Raw genomic sequence first — 23,689 nt, forward strand, 5'->3', positions numbered from 1 at the left:
TCCTTCGCTCTCCACCCTCCTCTCTTCTTTGTCTCTCTCTTCCTCCTCCCTTCTGTATTGTTGCTGCTGGCACTGTGTCTATGTAGTTGTGCAGCCGGGTGTGTAGCTGTAGTACAACAATATGAGATGATAGCGGGCGCGGGTGTTTGGACCTGTGTGCAGTGTGTCCGTATGGGTGTCGCACGAAGGCAGTGGATATGGGACAAGTCCTTTCTTTCACACACTGCAGTAAGTGCCACCTGCTCAATTTCTCACCTGTCCATTTACGCTGGCTCCATCTCTGTCATTATTGTCGGGCCACTTGATCCTGTGTGTCTCTGGTGGTGGAGTGGGATGGAGGTATTCATATACTCTACTGTAGTTAAGATGATAACTAGTAAAATGACATGTACTACAACCAGTGCTTGCTTTTTCTTGTAAATTCACCTCTACATATTCCACTTTTACTATTTACATGACTGCTGTATTCAAAGCAAAAAGATAGATAGATAGATAGATAGATAGATAGATAGATAGATAGACGTGTTAGTGTGTGGAAGGCAGATTTCAGTATATGTGTGTATCTACAGTATGTGCTGTAATGTACATCACAGTAAATAATCAGAAAAATGTACATTGGTGTCTATTTTCGCAATGGCATTACTACTCCAAACAATTCTCAACTAGATTCACTAGGTCTGGCATTTACTAGGTAGCTGAAGATTGCAAATTTCTGCCACTAGTCTGTATAAAGGGCTTTCCCCACTCCTTCAACATGTCTGTTTTTGCTTATTTACTATTAACATCCCTTGAGAAACATCAGGACTAACATTAGGGGCATATAGGACATACTGGCAAACCATTGGCCCTGAAAAACAATGTATTATTGTACTTTGTGGCAAGTGGGTCCAACATCTTATTAAGGGGCTTATAGGAATTATATATGCATAATTAATATAGCTCCATGCCCTTTCATATAGTTGGCACAACACACCAGTAAGCTGAACCCTTTCTTTAGGAGGCAGAAAAAAAGTAAAGTTTCCGGTTCTTGATTGGGTGAATGTCTGACTTATTATGTTTGTAGAATCTCAGTAGATGGTAAATCAGTAAGCATAAAAATGGCTAAAACACTGGTCATATTTTTTTCATATATCAGGACTCCTTTACAAACAAAAGTTTGGATGCAATATGTAGTGGCTTTTGACACTATTCAAAACATACTTGTACCCAATAATGCTGGTAGCAACTTTCTTTTTTTATACACATTTATGATGTAGTTAAGTGTTATTTTTTAATGAAAAAGTCACCTACATTTCACCCCTCCTTAGCTTGCTAGGATGTTCAAGGTGAGTAATTCTCACAAATAGCTCAATTATTGCTTATTATGATGCAGAAAAGTCTTGTAATAACACCACAATGGAAAGTAATAGAGACTAAACTGTGTACTATTTATATGTAATAAATGTAATTTGATGAAATATGTGTCCGGACAGCAGAACAGATAACCCCACTCTTCACAGCTCTTAAAGGAGAAGGAAAGGCTTGCAGCACTTGCGGGCAGGCCCGGACTGGCAATCTGTGGGTTCTGGCAAATGCCAGAGGGGCTGCTATAAGGTGCCATAGAATGTCAGTATTTAGTGGGCTGGTGGAGGCTGTTTGGGCCTCTGTGTGGGCTGATTGGGCCTCTGTGTACCTGAAATGCCTGGGCCTATTTTAATTCTCAGTCCGGACCTGCTTGGGGGTGCCAAATGTTAGGCACCCCCAAGTGATTGTAGTGACTTACCTGAAACCCAGGGCCGGTGCTCCTATCAGCAGAAAACTGCACCGGCATCACAGAGCAATCCACTTCTGTCTTCAAATTTCCCATGGCAGTTGAACGCCTACGCAGTTGAACGAAATAGCCGACTTTTTAGTTAAAGTTCCGCTTTTCGTTCTACTGCGCAAGCGCAGCCACGCGAAGAAGGAGGAAGACAGAAGAAGATCGCCCTATGGTGCTCACTGGTATAACTCCGGGTCAGTGCAGTTTTCTGCTGATAGGAGCACCGGCCTGGGGTTACAGGTAAGTAACTGCATTTGTCACTAAATGCTGCAAGCTTTTTCTTCTCCTTTAGATATACAGTTTTGTACATTATAATGAATAAATAAAATACCCTAAAGGGCGGATGGTCTGTTAATAAATGTTCCTCAAGAAGGTGCCATAGATGTCCAGCTGGTCAAGCAGTATGGGTGACATCGGCCAAAATTGCCTACCAAATGGCATAGTATACATGCAATAAGGGTGACCCCTTTAAAATGATAATATAATTCAATATTTCTTTATTATCAATGAGTTTTCCATGTTTCCAACAGCCCTGGCATCATATATTTATGTGAGTGCTTTTTTGTATTTGTTTGTGTATATAAATGTTAAAACTACACATATGTTTATGTCAGTTTATATACAGTATTATAACATCATTATGTATCTGAATATGTCAGTTTGTGCTGTGTTCATTTTGCTATCTTATTTTACAATGTTTTTTTCTGCCCATCATTCTGTATGTGTGTGTCCTTATGTACTGTTTTACATTCTCAATATATTTGAATCATTATTTCAGTGTGAAATATCTGCTGAGTTATGCATATTAATATATGTACTTTGGAGAAACACCTCTAAATAAATCCACTGACATCTTATCTAATTCACAGAAGATGCTCCATCAACAGCATCAAGCACACCAGATTCCTGCCCTTTTGAAGGTATGAATATATTTGTTAGTCATGTACACACAGTGATTGTGCATTATAATAAACTCTAGCTAGCTAGCTGTTGGTGCACAGGCATCTCTTTGTCCAGTTTGAATACACTGCAGTCACAATTGTTAAGTTTGATGTTACACAACTTTCATAAAATAACAGAGCTTTAAATAGAAAAAAACTTTTATAGAAACAGATTAAAATGGCTTGACAGTAGCTGAGACATTCCAAGTAAGAGACCAGTGACAAAGCACCATCTGTTTTTTACTGTGAGGGTAATTGTTGCTCTTGTTTCTAAGTTTACATTGAACTCTGTTTATTTACCCAGCCTACTCACAATTGGTAGTCGTTTGGAGAGGTTGCAATGGAACTCATGAAACTAAAAGAATAGGCCATATGGACCCCAATATTTACTGACATTGACCACCAACCTTAAAGCCCAGGGGGTTGATGTGTGGGTGCTTCCTGTCCCTGTAACAAAAGGAGAGTGGGGATCCATTCGTTTATTACTCCTGGACAGCAAAGTGCAAAAATGATAAATGACATGCTTTTTTGGCACTTTTACCCTGCCTTCCAGTTCATAAATGATTCCTATTATGTTTACATGCCAGATCTCAGTGGCTAGATAAGAGGGATAAGAGTTTTGTTTTTTACTTCTTCCTGTCAGGTTGGTCAAGATAAAAGGGTAGCAGGGTAATTTTCACATTTGTTTTTTTTTTGTATTACAGGTATAGAATCCCTTATCCGGAAACCCGATATCCAGAAAGCTCCGAATTACGGAATGGCTGTCTCCCATAGACTCCATTTTATCCAAATAATCCAAATTTTTAAAAATGATTTCCTTTTTCTCTGTAATAATAAAACAATAGCTTGTACTTGATCCCAACTAAGATATAATTAATCCTTATTGAAAGCAAAACCAGCCTATTGGGTTTATTTAACATTTAAATGAATTTCTAGTAGACTTAAGGCATGAAGACCCAAATTACGGAAAGATCCGTTATCCAGAAAACCCCAGGTCCTGAGCATTCTGGATAACAGGTCCCATACCTGTATTTAAAAAAAGTTCCAGCAACTGTTGGCAAACAGTAAACCTGGCCATAGAAAATTTATATTGCTATATTTAACAAACAACTATTTCTATATAACCGTAACAGAATAAATATCTGAATGAAAAGCAAAGTTACACATGCAATATGCAAATGCGCATGTATTATTATTATCTTTATTTGTATAATGCCAACATATTCCACAACACTTTAACAGTGATTGTACATAAGCTTCTGCCCCAGAGGAAGCTTTATTTATATATATATATATATATATATATATACACTATTGGTGTATGCACAATTTACCGTGCACCCCTCCTATATATATATATATAACTTCCAGACGAGTATCCACACTCCAAAGTAAATTTTAATAGAAGGAGGGGTGCACGGTAAATTGTGCATACACCAATAGTTTCCAAACCAGAACTCCCTTTTGTGTAAAACGTATAATCTTTTTTTGTTGCATCAATACCCAATGTTTCGGTCCCTATCAAGGAGCTTTAAACTGTATAGTTAACATCCATTACCTAAGTAAAAAATTTACATTTGTTTTTTTCTTAGGGGAGGAAGAAGCTGATACACCGGTGACAGAGGTTGACTTCTGTCCTCTGCCTTCCCCCCATGAGCCAACATTTTCTTATATCACCATTGGAAGCTCTGCACCCCTATTACGTCCTCCAGTCAGGGTTCGTAGGGGACTGGGCCAGGGTAGAGTGCATGCAGCACCGAGGCAGGAGACAGAAGAGGAGGAGGTTAAGGATGTTGTGACCTATGTCCTGTTGGAAGAGACCTGTCAGCTGAAAAATATATCACCACCGCTGATCCAAGAGGAAGTAGTATTTGTGGCAAAACCCCAGCCCCAAGTAGAAATGTTCAGGGCAGGTAAGAATCTTTTATAAGAAGGTCAGACACACACTGTCTTCCATACCCAATTATTCAAAATTTCAATATATAAATGAACTTGGCATGATTAGAGAACAAGTTTTTGGCTAAATATTGGGGCACTATTGGTAAGAGCTGTAATGACTGAGACTTCTCAATCTACTGATGTTTCATGAGGAACAGTAACTAAAGGTTTGTTGTCTTTCATCATTTTGTAATTTTTGAGGGAAAGACATCAATAACTGGATAAAATTGCTCAAATCAGTTTACGTTTTTAAATTGCTTAAATCAGCTAGCTGCACATAAATAAGTTGTGTTTTGGATGTACTGTATATTGTACACTGTACTTTCTAGAGGATTGTTAGGGTTGGGTCGTGGTATAAAAACTGTTTTCGTGAATTTTAGTGGTCTGTTTAATAGATAATAGGAGCAAGTGAAGAGCATGAAATCACCCCTTAGTGCTCATTTTAGGAGCATTTGCACCCCTGGACACTGTGCTCTGCACTGAGAGAAGTCGTCATTTCTCATTTTAGAAAAACTTGCACCCCCATGGATATTGCTCTCTGCATTGAGCACCAGATGAAAAATCCGGTGCTCAGTAAAGAGCACAGTGGCATTTTGCATTGCCCTTAATGCCTTTGCATTAAAAAAATGTAAACTGATAATAGATCCAGGTATGGAATCTATTTTCTAGAAGCCCATTGTCTAAAAAAATCAGACAAGACAGCAAACCCATGTCCCAGAGTCCATTTTAAGCAAACAATTCCCACATAATTTCCCACTTTTTTGGGTTTTCATAAGCACTTTAATGAATGAATGAATGAATGAATTAATGAGTATAGTTTAGCATTATGGGATCCAGTAGTTGAAACCATCACAAAAGCTTTACAATGATTAATTATAGTGTCAGTAACCCTCAATAAATCATAAGAACAGTATGAGAATTGCTGATTATGGGATAGGAAAGACTGAGCGCTATATTATGAAAACTCTAAAGATAGAAAATTAAAAGCAAATCTGCCTGATACCCATAGCAACCAATCAGATATTTGCTTTTGTTTTCTAATTTGTAGGTGACTGTTGAAATCCAATTGCTGATTGGTTGCTATGGGCAAAATCACCATGTTTTACACAGCATGATAAATAGGCCCCTTAATGCAGTGGTATTATATTGTAGTGTAGTGGTATTTCTGATTTCTGCACGGTATTTGAGAAAAATAACATGATGTATGTTGTTTTCATAATTTAGTCCTATGTAAAAAATACAAATGTCACCATATATAAACATGGTTTAATGTTCTGATGCTCATGTGAGTGTAATCATGGGTGTTTTAATTGATACCAGAGTAACTAGTGGAATAAAACAAAGTATAGTAGAAAACATTCAATTATATTTTTTATAGCGGGAGCACGGACTGACCATTAGTGATCATATATTTGTACAGACACACACATACCAGGGGCAGTGCTTAGCAGGCTATATTTAGTTCTCTCCTCCCTCGTCAGCACACACCGGAACTGGTCCCAGAATCAAGAGACTAGTTATTAAGGAGTAGTGTTGAGTAACTGATTACTAGTCTCTGAAGAAGAGGGAGAGAGACCATGAACAAAGCAGGTAAGTGAAGCAAAGGGTAAAAGGAAGGTTGGTGAGCAAAATAATAAGGCATTGAGAGATCAGAGAAAAAGAAATATAGGAAGGAGCATGGAAGAGAGGAGAGAGAGGAAGAGAGGCATGCACATGCAGCTGTCACTTAAACTCAGATAGACCCACATACATACCTAAAATAACTACTGGGACGTGTGAGCAAGAACAGAATATTTGCCACATGTATGTATTTTAGTTTGCAACTATCATAGTTATAGAATATTTGAATATCTGTATCAGTGGGGTGAATTTAATATATACATTGTGCACCACAAACCTCAAAATAGGGCAAAGCAATTTCTGTTGCTCAACCCACTGTTATATCCAAGTAATTGGCAGTGCCAGTGAGGCAAAGTCCATTGGCATCTCCAGCCCTACCACAGCTGCATGCTGCATACAATGAGTAGGTTCAGATTTATTTCCAAATTATACAGCACTTTTTTGCTGACAAAATAAAGGGGATTCACGATGAGTTTATTTAAGGGGTAAGCTTGTTGATGGTTGGATGTACTGGGGTTGCCATTTTATGTGTCAGTTTATCCATCTCAGTTTATATTTCTATCCATTCATCTCATTATAAATATATTTATATGAGTATGGCTATCAATACATACAGTATCCCTCATATTTTTCATATAATTATACATTTGATTTTAAAAGCTTTATATTTTATTATTAAAGGGGTCGTTCACCTTTTATTAACTTTTAGCATGATGTAGAAAGTGATATTCTGAGACAATTTGCATTTGTTTTTTTATTTTTTATTATTTGTGGTTTTTGAGTTATTTAGTCAGTGACCTCCATTTGAAAGCTGGAAAGAGACAGCAAATAGCTTCAAAATATTTAAATAAAAAAAAAACTAAAAAGTTGCTTAGAATTATCCATTCTATAACATAGTAAAAGTTCACCTGAAGGTGAACCATCTCTTTAAAGTTAATTACTTACTGTATGTATCAGTGCACTGTATTTGTGCATTATAAATGTCTAGCCAGTGTTATATCATTTTGCAGAATATAACAATATGTTTTGCAATTCTCTATTTGTTCTATCTTGCACAAAGGCCTGTGTTGATACCTTTCTGTAGATATTTACTCTTATATCTTGTTGCTACAGGGAGAGTGTTATAATTAAATATTACTGGACCCCACATCAATTGATTTTAGGGTATTGGAACAAGGGCAAATTTGAGCATTTTCCAGCTCAAGAAGCAGCTGATTGTCAGGGTCTGCAGCTGTTCTCACTTCTGTGCCTGTGAGTTACAGATTTGACAGCTGGAATAATTCTCTAGTGTGAATCCAGTCATTAAAGGAAAAAATGCTTGCACTGTTCAAGTTTTCTAGCAAAGCTTGCTTTTGCATTCACAATTCCCACTGATTTTTCCGCTTATTGTCTCTCCAGCCAAAGATAGGATTATGTAAGGAACCTTTAGTCAATAGACTGCAGTATACAGCTGATATTCAGCCAGGTATGGCTAACTTAAAGGGGTTGTTCACCTTCCAACACTATTTTTGAGTTCAGTTGGTTTCAGATAGTTCACCAGGAATAAAGAAATTTCCCAATTACTTTCTATCTTCAATGTGTGACTGTGACTGTAAAGTTTCACTTTCCACCTTCTCGGACAGGGGTCGCCGACTCTTTAAACTGTTCTAAATTGATACATATAGTTGATACATTTCTTATATTTGCTATGCTAAGCAGAATCTCTGAGTTTCATTTAGGGCAAGGGCAGACATGGCGTTTTTAAGTTGCGTTTTTAAAAAAGCTCAGTCAGGCGTAAATACGCCACTGAAACACACGCGACCGTTAACCTGCGTTTTTCATGTGTTTTTCAGCACATAAGTTTCTTTTCCCAACATGCACTTCTCATTGTTCTCGTTCCCCATAATTCTGCTGGCTGAAAATAGAAAAGCTATTTAGAGATAGAAAAACTATTTACATGCAAAATGGAGCAGGAATGATCATAAAAACACAACGTAATTACGTCACTGGCCATAAAACGTATATGCGTCATTTATTTTGCAAGAATTTGGACGCCATATTTAAAATATGCTTTACCTAAAGTGTGGTTTCAAACTTGCAGATCCCTGACGTATTGGCGTTTCTACTAAAAAACGCCAATACTGGTGTCCCGTGGCGGATTTCAGCTTGCAATCGCCCTGTGAGAAATGCCATAGTGCGTTTTTCAATAGTTTCAATGGTAGTGCAGTTTATGCGTATTTAAGCCAGATGGAGCTTTTTAAAAATGCAACGTAAAAACGTCACGTCTGGCCTTGCCCTAGAGGCAGTTAGAATTGATACAATAGATGCTAATAGTTGCTAATACTCCAGAGCTGCTGCTGAAAAATCAACTATATGTTGCAAAATTGTAACAGTTTAGTCTGCCCCTGTAAAAAAAAAAATGGAAATAAAAGATGGAAGTAAGTAATTGAAAAAAAAGTCTTTATTTTTGGGAAACAATCTGAAAACAATTGAACTGAAAAAAGAGTTAGGAAGGTGAACAACCCCTTTAATGGCATTATAGGTGTTTGTGGCCTGCAGGTGTTGTTTGCTGAAGGGGAATAGATAAAACATTCATTATTATAGTTTCTGCCATGTGATTCCTGGGCCTCTACAAGGATGGACTGCACTACAGTGCTATAAAACCTGATCAGACACCCCCATTCAGGATACAGGATCTTTTAGCTGGAAACCACTATCCAGAGAGCTCAAACGCATGACAATGCTTAATTTTTTTTTTGATTGACAGGTGGGTTGTATTTTGAGATTGAGCTAGGCTTTATGCTAAACTGCCCTAAACTAGGATTGATGGCAAAACTATTTTGTTGAGTATATGTTTTTTTAGCAGTTTCCAGACATTGTGCACCAAATTATGGAAAGATATCTCATCCGCTAAACACCATCTCCCAAGAATTCAATTTTATAGATCCTATACCTGTACTGTAATTTGCATGGGTAATAACATACATCATTCCTTAACCCAGTGATCCCCAACCAGTAGCTCGCGAGCAACATGTTGCTCTCCAACCCCTTGAATGTTGCTCTCTGTGTCCTCAAAGCAGATGCTTATTTTTGAATTCCAGGCTTGGAAGCAAGTTTTAATTGCATAAAAACTAAGTATAGTACCAAGTAGAGCCTCTTGTAGGCTTCCAGTCCACATAGGGGCAACCAAATGGCCAATCACAGCCCTTATTTGGCACCCCATGGGACTATTTTATGCTTGTATTGCTCTCCATCTCTTTTTACATTTGAATGTGGCTCACGGGTAAAAAAAGGTTGGGGACCCCTGCCTTAACCATTATTACAGAGCTGACTGTCATATGGCTATTGGCGGTTTGGCAACAAAACTCCAAAGTGCTGTTAGAATCTTCACTAAATTTAATACTGTACAACTAAGGGCCCAGATCAGCCTCTTTTGTTTTGTACGGCAGACAAAAGAAAATTATATTTTTACCACTAAAAACACAATTTTTTTTTCTCACTGTACATCTACCGCCTCTCCCATTATAAACAGAGCAATTTGTTCAGAACAAATGGTCAAGCCTTTGAGCAGCTCAATATCAGAGGGTTTCTTAGTAGACTAGTTATTAGTTTTATCTCTGCTCAAATAGTCACTCAACTCAACTCAAGATCCTAAACTGGAGAGAGAGGAAAAGAAACTTACAGGCCACCTTAATATGTTTTCAGTGAGTAGCAATAAAGCAGAATTTCACAACTTATCTCGGCATGAAAAAACACAAGAAAATAATTTCCTGCTTAAAATCTCAGCATATGATAATAAACATACCTTAGCAGGACATGAGGTTACATTTGTCATGAAAGAGATTACTAAACAACTCGAAGCAAGAGTGCAGCAATTTGGATCGGCAGGTGATTAATTATTATGAATTGTAGGTACCCAAGATCAGGTAACTGACAGAAGCCCATTGCATGTGCTGTAAACAGAAGAGAATATGAGGGATCCACAAGGTGAATCTTTAAAAGCACAGATCTGCGGTTAGCTTTAAATGTTACAGAAGCTCAAGACGTAGGTGTGATTTTAGATTTTGTAGGACCTAGGGACACAAATGCTACAATGAGCTGTCTTGCATTATGGAGCTCTGTCCATGTCTAAATGCAGAGTACTAGGGAGGTTTACAAAGAACGTTCTTTTCTCTACTTGTATTCTTATGTTGCTATGAAAATTTTATTATTTATTCCAGAGCCTTCTGTCCTGTGTGCATCCAATTTGCTTTTCATCTTGGCTATGTAAATCCATTTTTTTATCTTTAAATATCTGTATATTTAAATATATATAACATGTTTTTATAAAAGTCTACAAAAGTGTGCGTCACTGGCTGCATTGGTGATCACCAGTTTTACATGTAATGAAAGAATTATGCAGCCTGTTCTACCCTCCTTAATTAATTTCTTGGGGTCTGTGTATCTTATAATGTATTAATATTGTAATTTAATGTAGTCACTACAAAGCTACAATACAGCTTGTACAGGTATAGGATAGGTTACAGAAAGATCCTTTATCCAGGAAACTCTAGGTCCTGAGTATTCTGCATAACAGGTCTCATGACTGTAATGTTATGACCTTAGTCACTACTCAATGACAACAAAGTAAAACTTAGATCTGATTGTTAATAAAAACTGTTGGTGTTTTAAAGACATTTCTTTAGTATGAAGTTACTACCTTTGTGTTTCATTGTTTCATATATTAGTTGTATGTATGTATGTATATTTTTATTTGTAAAGCGCTCCTCAGGGGCAGAGCACTGTTCAGCAAAACAATAAATTAGTAGTAACAAACAAGGGGTCATTGGAATAAAAAGTAACAATAAGTGCATTATTAGAAATACAATTCACATAAATATAAAAAATATAATTACAATACAGATTAAGTGCTCAGTGTCAAGGAAACAAAAGGCTGGAGGACCCTGCCCTGTAGGGCTTACAGTCTAAATGAGAGGGAACATACAGACACAATTCAGAGGGGTATTAAGGTGCTGTGGGTTACAGTTTGTTACACTGTTATATAAGTGCCAGTTCAGGTGTTATCCAGGTGCTCCCAGAGGTAGTCTTTGAGTTTTGTTTTAAAAACACTGAAGGAGGATTCTCTCCTGAGAGATTAGTTTGATCATCTGTTTATCCCCAGGATCCATAATAGTTTTTTAGCTTGCAACTAATTCATCCCTTAAATATTATCCCTGTAATTCTGAATCCTTGTGGCTAATGAAACTCTCTATTCCTTCTGTCCCTTCACTATCACTCTCTATCTTTTCCTACCCTTTGCTTCCCCTGCTCTCAGTAAAAGACCTCCTGTACTGGAGAGACACCCTCCTTTCTACTGGCTGCCTCACTGGAGTAACACTATCCTTGCTGTGCCCGTCCCAGTTCAGTGTGATCAGTGTGTTCGCTTACGGGTGTCTCATCATACTGAGTGTGACGCTCACATTGCGGTTGTACATTAAGCTCCTGCACGCACTCAAACGAGGGAATGGTGCCAACCCCTTCCAGTGAGTAGTTCTGTGATTTAGTCCCATATTTTGTGTGAAATAGACTCTGAGTATAAATTAGAAGTATAATTAATTGGATAAATGCAGGGGATTTAATTTCATAATATTATTACATATGTCACTACTGTTTTTTATATACAAGGTAGCATTGCTATAATAAACTGAACATGTTTTAGAATCAAGAAGAGGTCTGGACTGGGATTCAAAATAGGCCTGGCATTTGAAGCACACAGAGGTCTAAACAGCCCCCACAGGTCCCATGAATAATGACGCCTCTGGCCTGATTACGTATCACTCTTTTTTAAAGTCGGCTTTGCCTGTTGGAGGATGCTGGGGTTGTAGTTGAAGGGCTGTATGTTTTCCAGACCAACAGAAGTGAGCCTGGACTGCTTATTAGATAGAGTGTATAGAGTGTCATCGGAAAACATGTTTTTTTATATTCAATTTTGAAATCTGACATGGGGCTAGGCATTTTGTCAATTTCCCAGCTGCCCCTTGTCATGTGACTTGTGCCTGCACTTTAGGAGAGAAATGCTTTCTGGCAGGCTGCTGTTTTTCCTTCTCAATGTAACTGAATGTGTCTCAGTGGGACATGGGTTTTTACTATTGAGTGTTGTTCTTAGATCTACCAGGCAGCTGTTATCTTGTGTTAGGGAGCTGCTATCTGGTTACCTTCCCAATTGTTCTTTTGTTTGGCTGCTGGGGGGGAAAGGGAGGGCGGTGATATCACTCCAACTTGCAGTACAGCAGTAAAGAGTGATTGAAGTTTATCAGAGCACAAGTCACATGACTTGGGGCAGCTGGGAAATTGACAATATGTCTAGCCCCATGTCAGATTTCAAAATTGAATATAAAAAAATCTGTTTGCTCTTTTGAGAAATGGATTTCAGTGCAGAATTCTGCTGGAGCAGCACTATTAACTGATTCATTTTTTAAAATTTTTTAAAATTTTTTCCCATGACAGTATCCCTTTAAAAAGGGGGGATATACTGCCCCTTTAAGGCAATTAACCATTGGTCTTTTTAATTTTTTTGAATGATTTAAGGTTTTTTTTTCTGCTGCTGGTTGTCCCAATTACTCATGCAAGCAAGCAGTAAAATATAGGGATGCACCGAATCCAGGATTCGGTTCGGGATTCGGCCAGGATTCGGCCTTTTTCAGCAGGATTCGGATTTGGCTGAATCCTTCTGCCCAGCCGAACCGAATCTGATTCCTAATTTGCGGGGAGGGAAATTGCGGGACTATTTGTCAGAAAACAAGGAAGTAAAAAATGTTTTCCCCTTCCCATCCCTAATTTGCATAAGTTCGGATTCGGTTCAGTATTCGGCCGAATTTTTCACGAAGGATTAGGGGGTTCAGCTGAATCCAAAATAGTGGATTCGGTGCATCCCTAGTAAAATATTCAAAACAAAAGTCAATAACTATAACAATGTACAGGCATCACTGACCCAGACAGCATTTTTAGTAAAAGAAGACCAAATGTAAATATCAAGGTGACCGTCCTACATAAAGGTAATTCTTAAATGAAGTGCCCCTTTGATATATTGTATGTATTGGAGCACATTCTATTAAAACTATGGCATGAAAAAAATGAAAACCTTAAATGAGTGTGTTCCTTCTTCTTGTGGTTTTAAACCACAAAATAGCATTAATTTAAAGAGGATATATGGATTATTCCTATTAAGCTGCAAATATTCCTTTTAGCAATATCTCTTCTTACAGATATGGAGAGAATAGGAAGTCTTTGCACAGACTATGTCTTCTTACTTAAAATAAATTAATGATAACCCTTTAAAGGGTTGGTTCACCTTTAAGGCAACTTTTAGTATGTTATAGAATGGCTAGTTCTAATCAACTTTTCAATTGGTTTGCATTATTTATTTTTTATAGTTTTTAAATATTTGTCTTTTTCTTTGCAACTTTCAAATGGACGTTGCTGACCCCTTCTAAAAGCAAATGCTCTGTAAGGCCACAAATGTATTGTTCTTGCTGATTGTTATTACTCATCTTTCTATTGAGGCCTCTCCTTTTCATATTCCAGTCTCTTATTCAAATCAATGCATAGTTACTAGGGTAATTTGGACCCTAGCTACCAGATTGCTTAATATGCAAATTGAAGAGCTGCTGAATAAAAAGATAAAAAAACTCAAAAACCTTAAATAATAAAAAATTAAAACAAATTGCAAATTATCTCAGAATATCTACATCATACTAAAAGTTATCTCAAAGGTGAACCACCCCTTGTACGTAAGAAGATTTGTTCTTGTGCAAAGAATCCCTTTAGTGAGTTGACTCTGCAAGGCAGTACTAGGTTTAGAAGGGTCCTAAATCAGTGTGTGTTTCTCCACAAGGTATTATTTGGATGCTGACCTCAAACTAACCACAAAACAAGCCGAAGAAATCACTGCCCATGCACTTTCACTTGCTTCTACCACCATCTGCTCCCTTAGAAGCCTCTTCCTGGTGGAGGAGCTGAAGGATTCACTAAAGGTAACCACACAGCTTTATAGCATTATGAAGCACAAATATAAGGGGGGTTATTTATCAAAATCCAAAAAGCTCATTATTTTTTTAAAACTACTCTGATCAAATCCGCACAGACTTTTCTCCCCTATTATCAATACATTTTCAAAAAATGTTCTTGTGCGGAAAAAGTCATGATTATATCCTTTAAAAAATCCAATTCCTATGATTTTTTCAAATTTTTCTAATTTTGTAAAATCGCCTGAAAGCTTTTCAGAAACCCAGCACAACTCAGAAAATCTTCCACTTGTTAACAGGACATCTGTTATTGACTTTTACATGTTCTTGGCAGGTCTGAGTTGGAGTACTTTTTTCATTGGACTTTTAACACCAACGGACTTTAATAAATCAAGTTTTATTTCTCTCTGAAAATTTTTTATTTTTCCCCTTTAAAAGTCCGACTAGGAAAAATTCAGAGCTTTAAGGTGAAACAAACCCCTTATTAAAAAAAACCTACCCCTACCCCACATAGACCCCCCTCCCCCCTCCCCCCAGTCTAGCTGCTACCCCGGGCAAATGCCCCTAACTTTTTACTTACCCCTCGGTGCAGATTCAGGGACCGGAGTTCAAGGCAGCCATCTTCCTGGTCTTCGGTAATCTGAGAATGAGACCAGCGGAGTGGCGCATGCGCAGTCGGAGCAATTTCCCGGGTTTTGACAACTGCGCATGCACCAAAATGTATGGAAATTGCGAATCGACAGAAGATGAGACGAAGACCCGGAAGATGGCTGCTGTGAACACCGATCCCTGAATCTGCACCGAGGGGTAAGTAAAAAGTTAGGGGTATTTGCTTGGGGTAGCAGCTAGGTGGGTCTATGTGGGGTAGCGGGTAGGGTTTTTTTTTAATAAGGGATTTGTTTCTCCTTTAATAAATAACACCCAAAATGTATGAATACAGAAAATACCATAACATTGCTAATTAATTTACCAAATGTATCTAAAACAGAAGTAAAACCTCAGTAATCACAGTAAATTCACAACATTTTTAATCAGTGTCACAGCGTTTCACATTAGCTGTATGGTTTACAGAGACCCAATAACTGCTAATCCTCATTTTCTTTTTGCAGTTCTTGGTAATTGTCTACCTCCTGACATATGTTGGAGAGGTGTTCAATGGAATCACAGTACTACTTCTATGTAAGTGTTATGTTTGCTTGCTAAATGTGCATAAGCAATTACTCTGTTTGGAGGGTAATATGGCCTTTGAGGCTGGCTGTGTAGAAATCAACAAGTTGCCCATAGACACACCTGAAGAAGATCCTTGTTCTGAGTCACACAAGCACTTTTTCCTACAGCAGAGGGATTCCCTGGCTCATGCCCAGTCCAGGGCCAATGTTACTCACATTGCTCCTCCATTGGTGTATTGCTCCACTGTGGGATATGGGTATAAAGATAAGTGCTCATTTACTGGCAAGATGCAGTGCACACTGTTAAAATGTATTCAAAACTATGTAGTGTGTGATCGACAATGTAAGAAAACCTTGGTGGGTCCCATCTGGCTCATGTGCCTGATTTGTGCGGTGGGGTAAAGTGATGTGGATTTAGGGCAGTGATGTAGTATCCCCTTGAATATTTGTGTTCTGACAGAGCATGCTCTTTTTTTAGGTGTAATTGGAGCATTTACCTTTCCTGTACTGTACAAACATCACCAGGTGAGTGCAGATCATCGCTTTCCATCCACTTAAATGACTAAAGACACACAAAAAATGAAAATAATTTACCACGACATTCCAGTTATTTCCATTACATTCATGTAAAATGTATTTCAGGGTGAAATTTGGCCAACCAAATCAAGTTAGGGTTTGGCGCGTGTCAGACTGGAGAGATACACTCCTCCAGTTCTCCTGAAGATTCTCTTTCTATTAACCATCAGCTACTGTTTGGGTGCTGTCCTACAATGGCAACATTTTGTGGGTTGAGGTTTCCCTGACCCATACTTCACCAGTACCCACTGGTGTTTTTACCAACATTCATGGTGTGGTGTCTTCATGTTTACTGCACAATGAGGATCTTATGAGTATTTTGTCAGACTGCACATCTATAAAGTACTCATGATCAGTGTCGGACTGGGTATTTTTTTCAATGGCCCAGTCTGACCCTGCTCATCCTGCATGATGATTAGCAATCTGAGGAACGGTATTCCCCCTTTAGTTCAATTTCTTGCACTAAACAGGGCAAAAGCTGAAATTCAAAAGAAATCATAGTCCACCAGAGAAGAACAATTCATCAGAAGAACCCCTTTATTTTAAAGAGTTGAAACAAGTCACCAGTTATCTAAAAAGCCTTCCATATAAAGAGATGCTTCTTATATAAAAGCCTAACAGGCTGTAGCTTGGGGAATGGAGGGGTTTGTTTATAAAGAGGGCTTCTCAGGGGATATCCAGATTTTTCCTGTTGTCTGTTATGAATAAACATTATTCAATTTGCTTACGGTTACACCATACACTGGCCAATGTGTTGCAGATTACATTTTGAAACCTACCCAATCCCTGAATAGACCAATAGCCATAGTATAGTGTATATTGGTGATGATGGACAGTCGTACAAAACTTTGTTTTGTAACATTTCACCTGTGCATGTGTAGCCATACATAAAGAAGTCAGTTTCCTATGTAATACTCGTTCAGGATGGCTTAGAACTAATTATGTGCAAAGTTCAGATTACAGGGTGCTTGAACACATGGAAAAAACCCTGGAATTAACACCCGCCAGTGCAGGCCAGGTGCACTAGCCATTTTTAGGTTCCAACTGAACCTCTTGAACCCTGCAGAACAACATATCGTAACTTTTCTCTCTCCCTTTGCAGACACAAGTTGACCATTACGTGTCCCTTGTTTCCAAGAAGGTGAATGCTTTCCGCTCCAAGTAAGTTCTATTAAATATTAATTAAGTTGTGGGTGTGTTTATTGGATAGAGGTGAATTCTGCATTGTTACAATAGAATGGTTTGTGTTGCTTGGTCTTTGTCCAAAACAAGTCAATATCCTGATGGTTTTAACTTTGAAGAATGAGAGTTAATGATCACCTTTGCATCAAAATTTCACCATAAAACATCTAATAACGTTTGTCAGTATTAGAATACAATATTGTACTGGTCCTATAGAGTGCATAAATGCAGCCCGGTGCTGTAAATACTCTAAGGAATGTGACTGACAATGTAAAGTTCAGGCAGGAAAACTGTAAATGCACTCAGACACATCCACACCTTATGCCCAGCAGAGGCCATCACACATTGTCATTCACTCCTAGAGGTGGCGGAGTCTTCCTCCCTTAGTAAGTGCTGACAGCCAAGAATAGAATAATAGCTAAAGTTTGTCCCTGTTGTCATTATAACGATAACCTTGCTGTGCTGTGTCAGGGGTCAGGGATATGACTCTGAATACTTTAAAGGGATTCTTTATGATGTCGTTTTTATTTCTAAATTACACTGTTTACACTGCAAATAATTCACTCTACAATATAAAATTTCATTCCTGAACCAGCAAGTGTATTTTTTAGTTGTAATATCGGTGTGTAGGCAGCCATCTCAGGCCTTTTTACCTGGTCATGTGCTTTCATAAAGAGCCAGCACTTTAGGATGGAACTGCTTTCTGGCAGGCTGTTGTTTCTCCTACTCAATGTAACTGAATGTGTCGCAGTGGGACCTGGATTTTACTATTGAGTGCTGTTCTTAGATCTACCAGGCAGCTGTTATCTTGTGTTAGGGAGCTGCTATCTGGTTACCTTCCCGTTGTTCTGTTAATAGGCTGCGGGGGGGGGGGGGGTTAGGGAAGGTAGAGCGTGATGACATCACTCTAACTTGCAGTACAGCAGTAAAGAGTGACTGAAGTTTATCAGAGCACAAGTCACACGACTGGGGCAGCTTGGTAAACTGACAATATGTCTAGCACCATGTCAAAATTAAATATATGAAAATCTGTTTGTTCTTTTGAGAAATGGATTTCAGTGCAGAATTCTGCTGGAGCAGCACTATTAATTAATGCATTTTGAAAAAAACATTTCCCCCCATGACAGTATCCCTTTAACATAGATCTAGAAGACAGCAAGCAACATACTAATATACCAAATATCAAAAATCTCTCCTCTATGCAGTAGTGAAAATTTTCAGGCATGAATCACCAAACAAGCTATTGTTCTGCTTCTTACAAGGAATTACCATGCACAGCATTGGTGTTTTTCTTAAAAAACACAAGTAAAACTCACAAAATTGCCTTGTGTGCAGCAGCAGTGCATCTCTTCACTGTGATTTGGGATTTATAACTTAATTATAAGAGAGAAAAAAGTTTATTGTTTGATAACCTGTTGTGTCAATAAATGCTAAGTCACTTACTAGCAGTACTAACCAATAAACTAACCAATAAATAACAAGCATAAACCAGGGCACAATTGTTTAAGGCCACTCACTAAAGTTCTGTCCAGATTTATAATATATAATTTGTAATTACCATAAATTAGCTGATATTAATATAATTGTGCTTTCAAGTTAGTATCCATTCTAACTGCATACAAATAATCCAAATAATGTTATTATAGTGTACATGAAATGATTAAAGTAGCATTTTGTGGTTCGTAAGGCATTAGCAAAATGTAACCTGCTATTGTTTCATATAAAAATACGGAAGGGAAAGCTGTAAGTAGAGCTACTTGAGCTGCTGTTCCTAAAATGTAACTAATAATTACTTATTGCTTTGAAGGTTTGTAGCACATATAGTCAACAAGGTTTTACAGACGGAAAACACGTATAGAAGTAGATAAACTATATTGTGTGCAAAATACTGCTGTTACTGCTTCCTGACACTAGATGGTCTAAGTACACCCTTTTAGCCCTCAGTCACTGTGAACAAACCAGTTCCTTTTCTAATAACCCCAAATAGGCACCAATTTACCACATAAACAGACAAGTTATGTGAATATATATATATATACAATATAATTACACTGTGACTCATATAACATAGCTTTATATATATATATATATATATATATATATATATATATTATATATAGATATATATTCCAACAATTATGATGCACCAATCAAGTGGATCGTATCACGTCGTTAATGGGGTGTTGATCTGAATAGCGATGAGTAATTCTGCTCTCAATAAATATATAGTTTCCACCCAGATCGCAACACCTTGATAAAACGTAGCATTTATTTGCTTAAGTTAAAACATTCCAAAGCGTACTTTCATTTGCAACATTGTATAAACTTATCTGTACATAGTCCAGCAGTACATAGTCCAGCGATAACGCCACATATTTGTGCACCCACGCGACGTTTCGGGGGAATCCTCCTTCCTTTTCTCAAGTGTTTACAACGTGCGGTAGCAACTAGGACTCCATAGTTGCATACAATTCATCTCTATGCAGGGCGGAAGAGTCTCTTCTATATATGTATATGTATGTATATATATATATATATGTATATATATATTATATATATGTATATATATATATATATATATATATATATATATATATATATATTATATCTGTGTACTCACTCAAACATGCAACTAATGCAAATAATGCATGTAATTAACAGATTAACAGAAATAACAGTGAGTGTAGTAACAGTGATCTATTGCAACTAAAATGAGTTGTATTGCGAGTGTATTAATTGCATAATTAAATAAATGGTCATTACTTTTTTTTTGTACTGCATCATTTTTTTTTATTATTATAACTCAGTATGAACTCTTTAGGGCTCAACACCATTGCTTCTGGTGGGAAGTCAGGAATCTCTATGTAAAACTTTATCCAGGTTACATAGTTAAATCGGGTTGAAAAAAGATCAAAGTCCATCAAGTTCAACCCCTCCAAATGAAAACCCAGCATCTATACACACACCCCTCCCTACTTTTAATTAAATTCTATATACCCATACCTATACTAACTATAGAGCTTAGTATCACAATAGCCTTTGATATTATGTCTGTCCAATCAGGTCCGGACTGAGAATTAAAAAAGGCCCTGGCATTACAGGTACACAGAGGACCAATCAGCCCACACAGAGGCCCAAACAGCCCCTACCAACCCACTAAATACTGACTTTCTATGGCACCTTATAGCAGCCCCTCTGGCATTTGCCAGAACCCACAGATTGCCAGTCCGGGGCTGTGTCCAAGAAATCATCATTCTTAAAGGCATTAACTGAATCAGCCATCACAACATCACCCGGCAGTGCATTCCACAACCTCACTGTCCTGACTGTGAAGAACCCTCTACGTTGCTTCAAATGAAAGTTCTTTTCTTCTAGTCTAAAGGGGTGGCCTCTGGTACGGTGATCCTCTTTATTTGTAAAAAGGTCCCCTGCTATTTGTCTATAATGTCCTCTAATGTACTTGTAAAGTGTAATCATGTCCCCTCTCAAGCGTAATTTTTCCAGTAAAAACAACCCCAACCTTAACAGTCTACCCTCATAATTTAAGTCTTCCATCCCTCTAACCAGTTGCACTTAGTCTCTGCACTCTCTCCAGCTCATTTATATCCCTCTTAAGGACTGGAATCCAAAACTATACTGCATACTCCAGATGAGGCCTCACCAGGGACCTCTAAAGAGGCATAATTATGTTTTCATCTCTTGAGTTAATGCCCTTTTTTATGCAAGACAGAACTTTATTTGCTTTAGTAGCCACAGAATGACACTGCCCAGAATTAGACAACTTGTTATCTACAAAAAACTCTAGATCCTTCTCATTTAAGGAAACTCTCAACACACTGCCCTTTAGTGTATAACTTGCATTTATATTATTTTTGCATAACCTTGCATTTATCAACATTGAACCTTATTTTCCAGTTTGCTGCCCAGTTTTCCAATTAAGTCAAATCACTCTGCAAAGTGGCAGCTTCCTGCATGGAACCTATAGTTCTGCATAATTTTGTATCATCAGCAAAAATAGAAACAGCATTTCCATTAATAAACAAGTTGAAAAGCAAGGGACCTAGTACAGAGCTCTGCGGTACTCCACTAACAACACTGGTCCAATTAGAAAATGTTCCATTTACCACCACTCTTTGTAATCTATCTTTTAACCAGTTCTCTGTCCAGGTACAAATACTATGTTCCGCAATTTATCCAGTAACCTTCTGTGTGGCACTGTACGAAATGCTTTAGCAAAGTCTAAGTAGATTACATGCACTGTCATCCCAGAATCGAGGTCCCTGCTTACCATCTCATAAAAGGAACTTAGTCTGGCAAGATCTATTATGCATAAAACCATGCTGGCACACACTCATGGTATTATTATTTGCAATGAAGTGAAGTATCTTATTCCCTAATACCCCTTCAAAAAGCTTTCCTACCACTGATGTCAGACTAACCAGCCTATAGTTTTAAGGCTGAGAGCAAGATCTTTTTTTGAATAGCGGCACCACATTCACCAGTCTCTTGGCACCACGCCAGACTTTAACAAATCCTGAAAAAGTAAAGAGGTTTGGTACTCACAGAGTACCCTGGGATGAAAACCATCCGGTCTCAGACCTTATTGTTACATGTTCTTGTATCATTTGAATGTCCTCATGCGTGAACCATGCATCAGTTATATTTCTAGAATTGGGACTATTAAGAAGGAAACTTTCATTAACTGGCGCTTATTTGTGTAGACAGACGAAAAAGGCAGGTTGGTGAAGGGATCAGATGATTTTGAAGCTTAACATGAGGAAAAGGACAAAAATGTCCATGGAAACCCAATGTTTTTTCTCCTGGTCACTCCACCACCTGCAGATGGTAAATGTGGGTAAACATAAATGTAAGTTGGTTCCCTTACATTTACCATCTGCAGTGCTCATTTCCTGCAGCAGAGCATTTCTGTTTTCCTTTTGTTTTATGTGAAACGTGCCTAACAGGTTTAAATGACCTGAAGACCAGCAACTTAGTTATAAATACCAGACATTGTGGAAGAAATACTGCATGTTGTTCTATATCTTTCATATAGCAGTTTCCTGGCCAGACTGGAGAATTTTCCTGTGCAGAAGTTAGTTGCAGTAGGAAGGGGGTTTTGGATTCTAGAAATAGGTAATACAGGAGATAGAGCATCTGTGAAGCTGTAGGTAGTAGCAGAAGACAGACTTGCACAGCAATTGGCAGACGTTTGTGATGACAGTATAATATAAGCGGTTGTAGATCTATTCATCCTCAGACAGTTGATATCAGCAGACTGTGGAGTAGATTCTCTGTGTGTAATTTAGTAAATGCATTTGCCATAGTAACAGAAGCACTTATACACAGTTATACAAGTTTTTGCTGAATGCTTGGTAAAGTGAAGGCAGTTGCTTCTGGGCAGGTGCAGTTCCTATTTAATTTGGCAGCTATTACTCCCCATGCCTAGAATTATGAATAGAGTGTTAAACAGTCCCATTTAGTGAATCATTTGGTTACCATGAATTAAGCTCAGCAATGTTAATACAGGTATGGGACCTGTTATCCAGAATGCTCGGGACCTGGTGTTTTCCGGATAACGGATCTTTCCGTAATTGGGGTCTTCATGCCTTAAGTCTACTAGAAATTAATTTAAACATTAAATAAACCCAATAGGCTGGTTTTGCTTCCAATAAGGATTAATTATATCTTAGTTGGGATCAAGTACAAGCTACTGTTTTATTATTACAGGGAAAAAGGAAATCATTTTTAAAAATTTGGACTATTTGGATAAAATGGAGTCTATGGGAGACAGCCATTCCATAATTCGGAGCTTTCTGGATATCGGGTTTCCGGATAAGGGATCCTATACCTGTACAAAGATAGTTGGACTGTTAGATTGTTATTAATTCATATCATTTTTCTTTTTCAGAATTCAAGGTGCCCCCCAAAAACCACCAGCAAAGCAAAAATAATTGGGGGGAAGGTCTGTAAGTTTGTCTGAAACTCATAACTAGAACTTCATCAGAACTTGTTCTGCGCTCTTTCCACTCGTCACTCCAGTCTGCAGGGATCTTAGTCCATCGCTGTTTCTCCAGGGAAACTGATTGCCTTTTGCAGGAATTCACTCCAGGGATACTTAATATTTAATTAAAATGTTATTAATAAAATCTATTCACACGGTATTTCACAAGTCACCGTTTTTTTCGATGTGACAATAAATCTGTTTTTTATTTGAAATTCTCTGCTTTTGATGTCCGCCATTTTTTGTCCTTTCAAAAATAATTTGTCCTACTGTACAGTTAAATGATTTACTTACAGAAGGTTATTTCATATCATTTCATTGGAGGTGTCTAAGTGGGACTTGGAGTTATTACTATTGAGTGCTGTTCTTAGATCTACCAGGCAGCTTGTTTCAGGGAGCTGTTATCTGATGACTTTCCCATTGTTCTGTTGTTAGGATGCTGGGGGGGGGGGGGGGAAGAAGAGGGGGTGATATCACTCCAA

The 23,689-nt window shown here is 37.9% G+C and overlaps 1 protein-coding gene across 1 annotated transcript; it reads left to right on the plus strand.

Moving 5' to 3' along the window:
- The first annotated feature begins 40 nt into the window (after positions 1–40).
- rtn2.S (reticulon 2 S homeolog) lies at positions 41–23,422 on the plus strand. Its single transcript, XM_018233157.2, has 9 exons — positions 41–228; positions 2,668–2,718; positions 4,332–4,652; positions 11,591–11,798; positions 14,150–14,288; positions 15,389–15,458; positions 15,927–15,973; positions 17,127–17,185; positions 23,115–23,422. The coding sequence occupies exons 1-9, from the start codon at positions 198–200 to the stop codon at positions 23,155–23,157; spliced, it is 969 nt and encodes a 322-aa protein (XP_018088646.1). The 5' UTR covers positions 41–197; the 3' UTR covers positions 23,158–23,422.
- The last annotated feature ends 267 nt before the right edge of the window (positions 23,423–23,689 follow it).

The sequence above is a fragment of the Xenopus laevis genome, chromosome 8S, assembly GCF_017654675.1.
Source record: "Xenopus laevis strain J_2021 chromosome 8S, Xenopus_laevis_v10.1, whole genome shotgun sequence".
NCBI lineage: Eukaryota > Metazoa > Chordata > Amphibia > Anura > Pipidae > Xenopus > Xenopus laevis.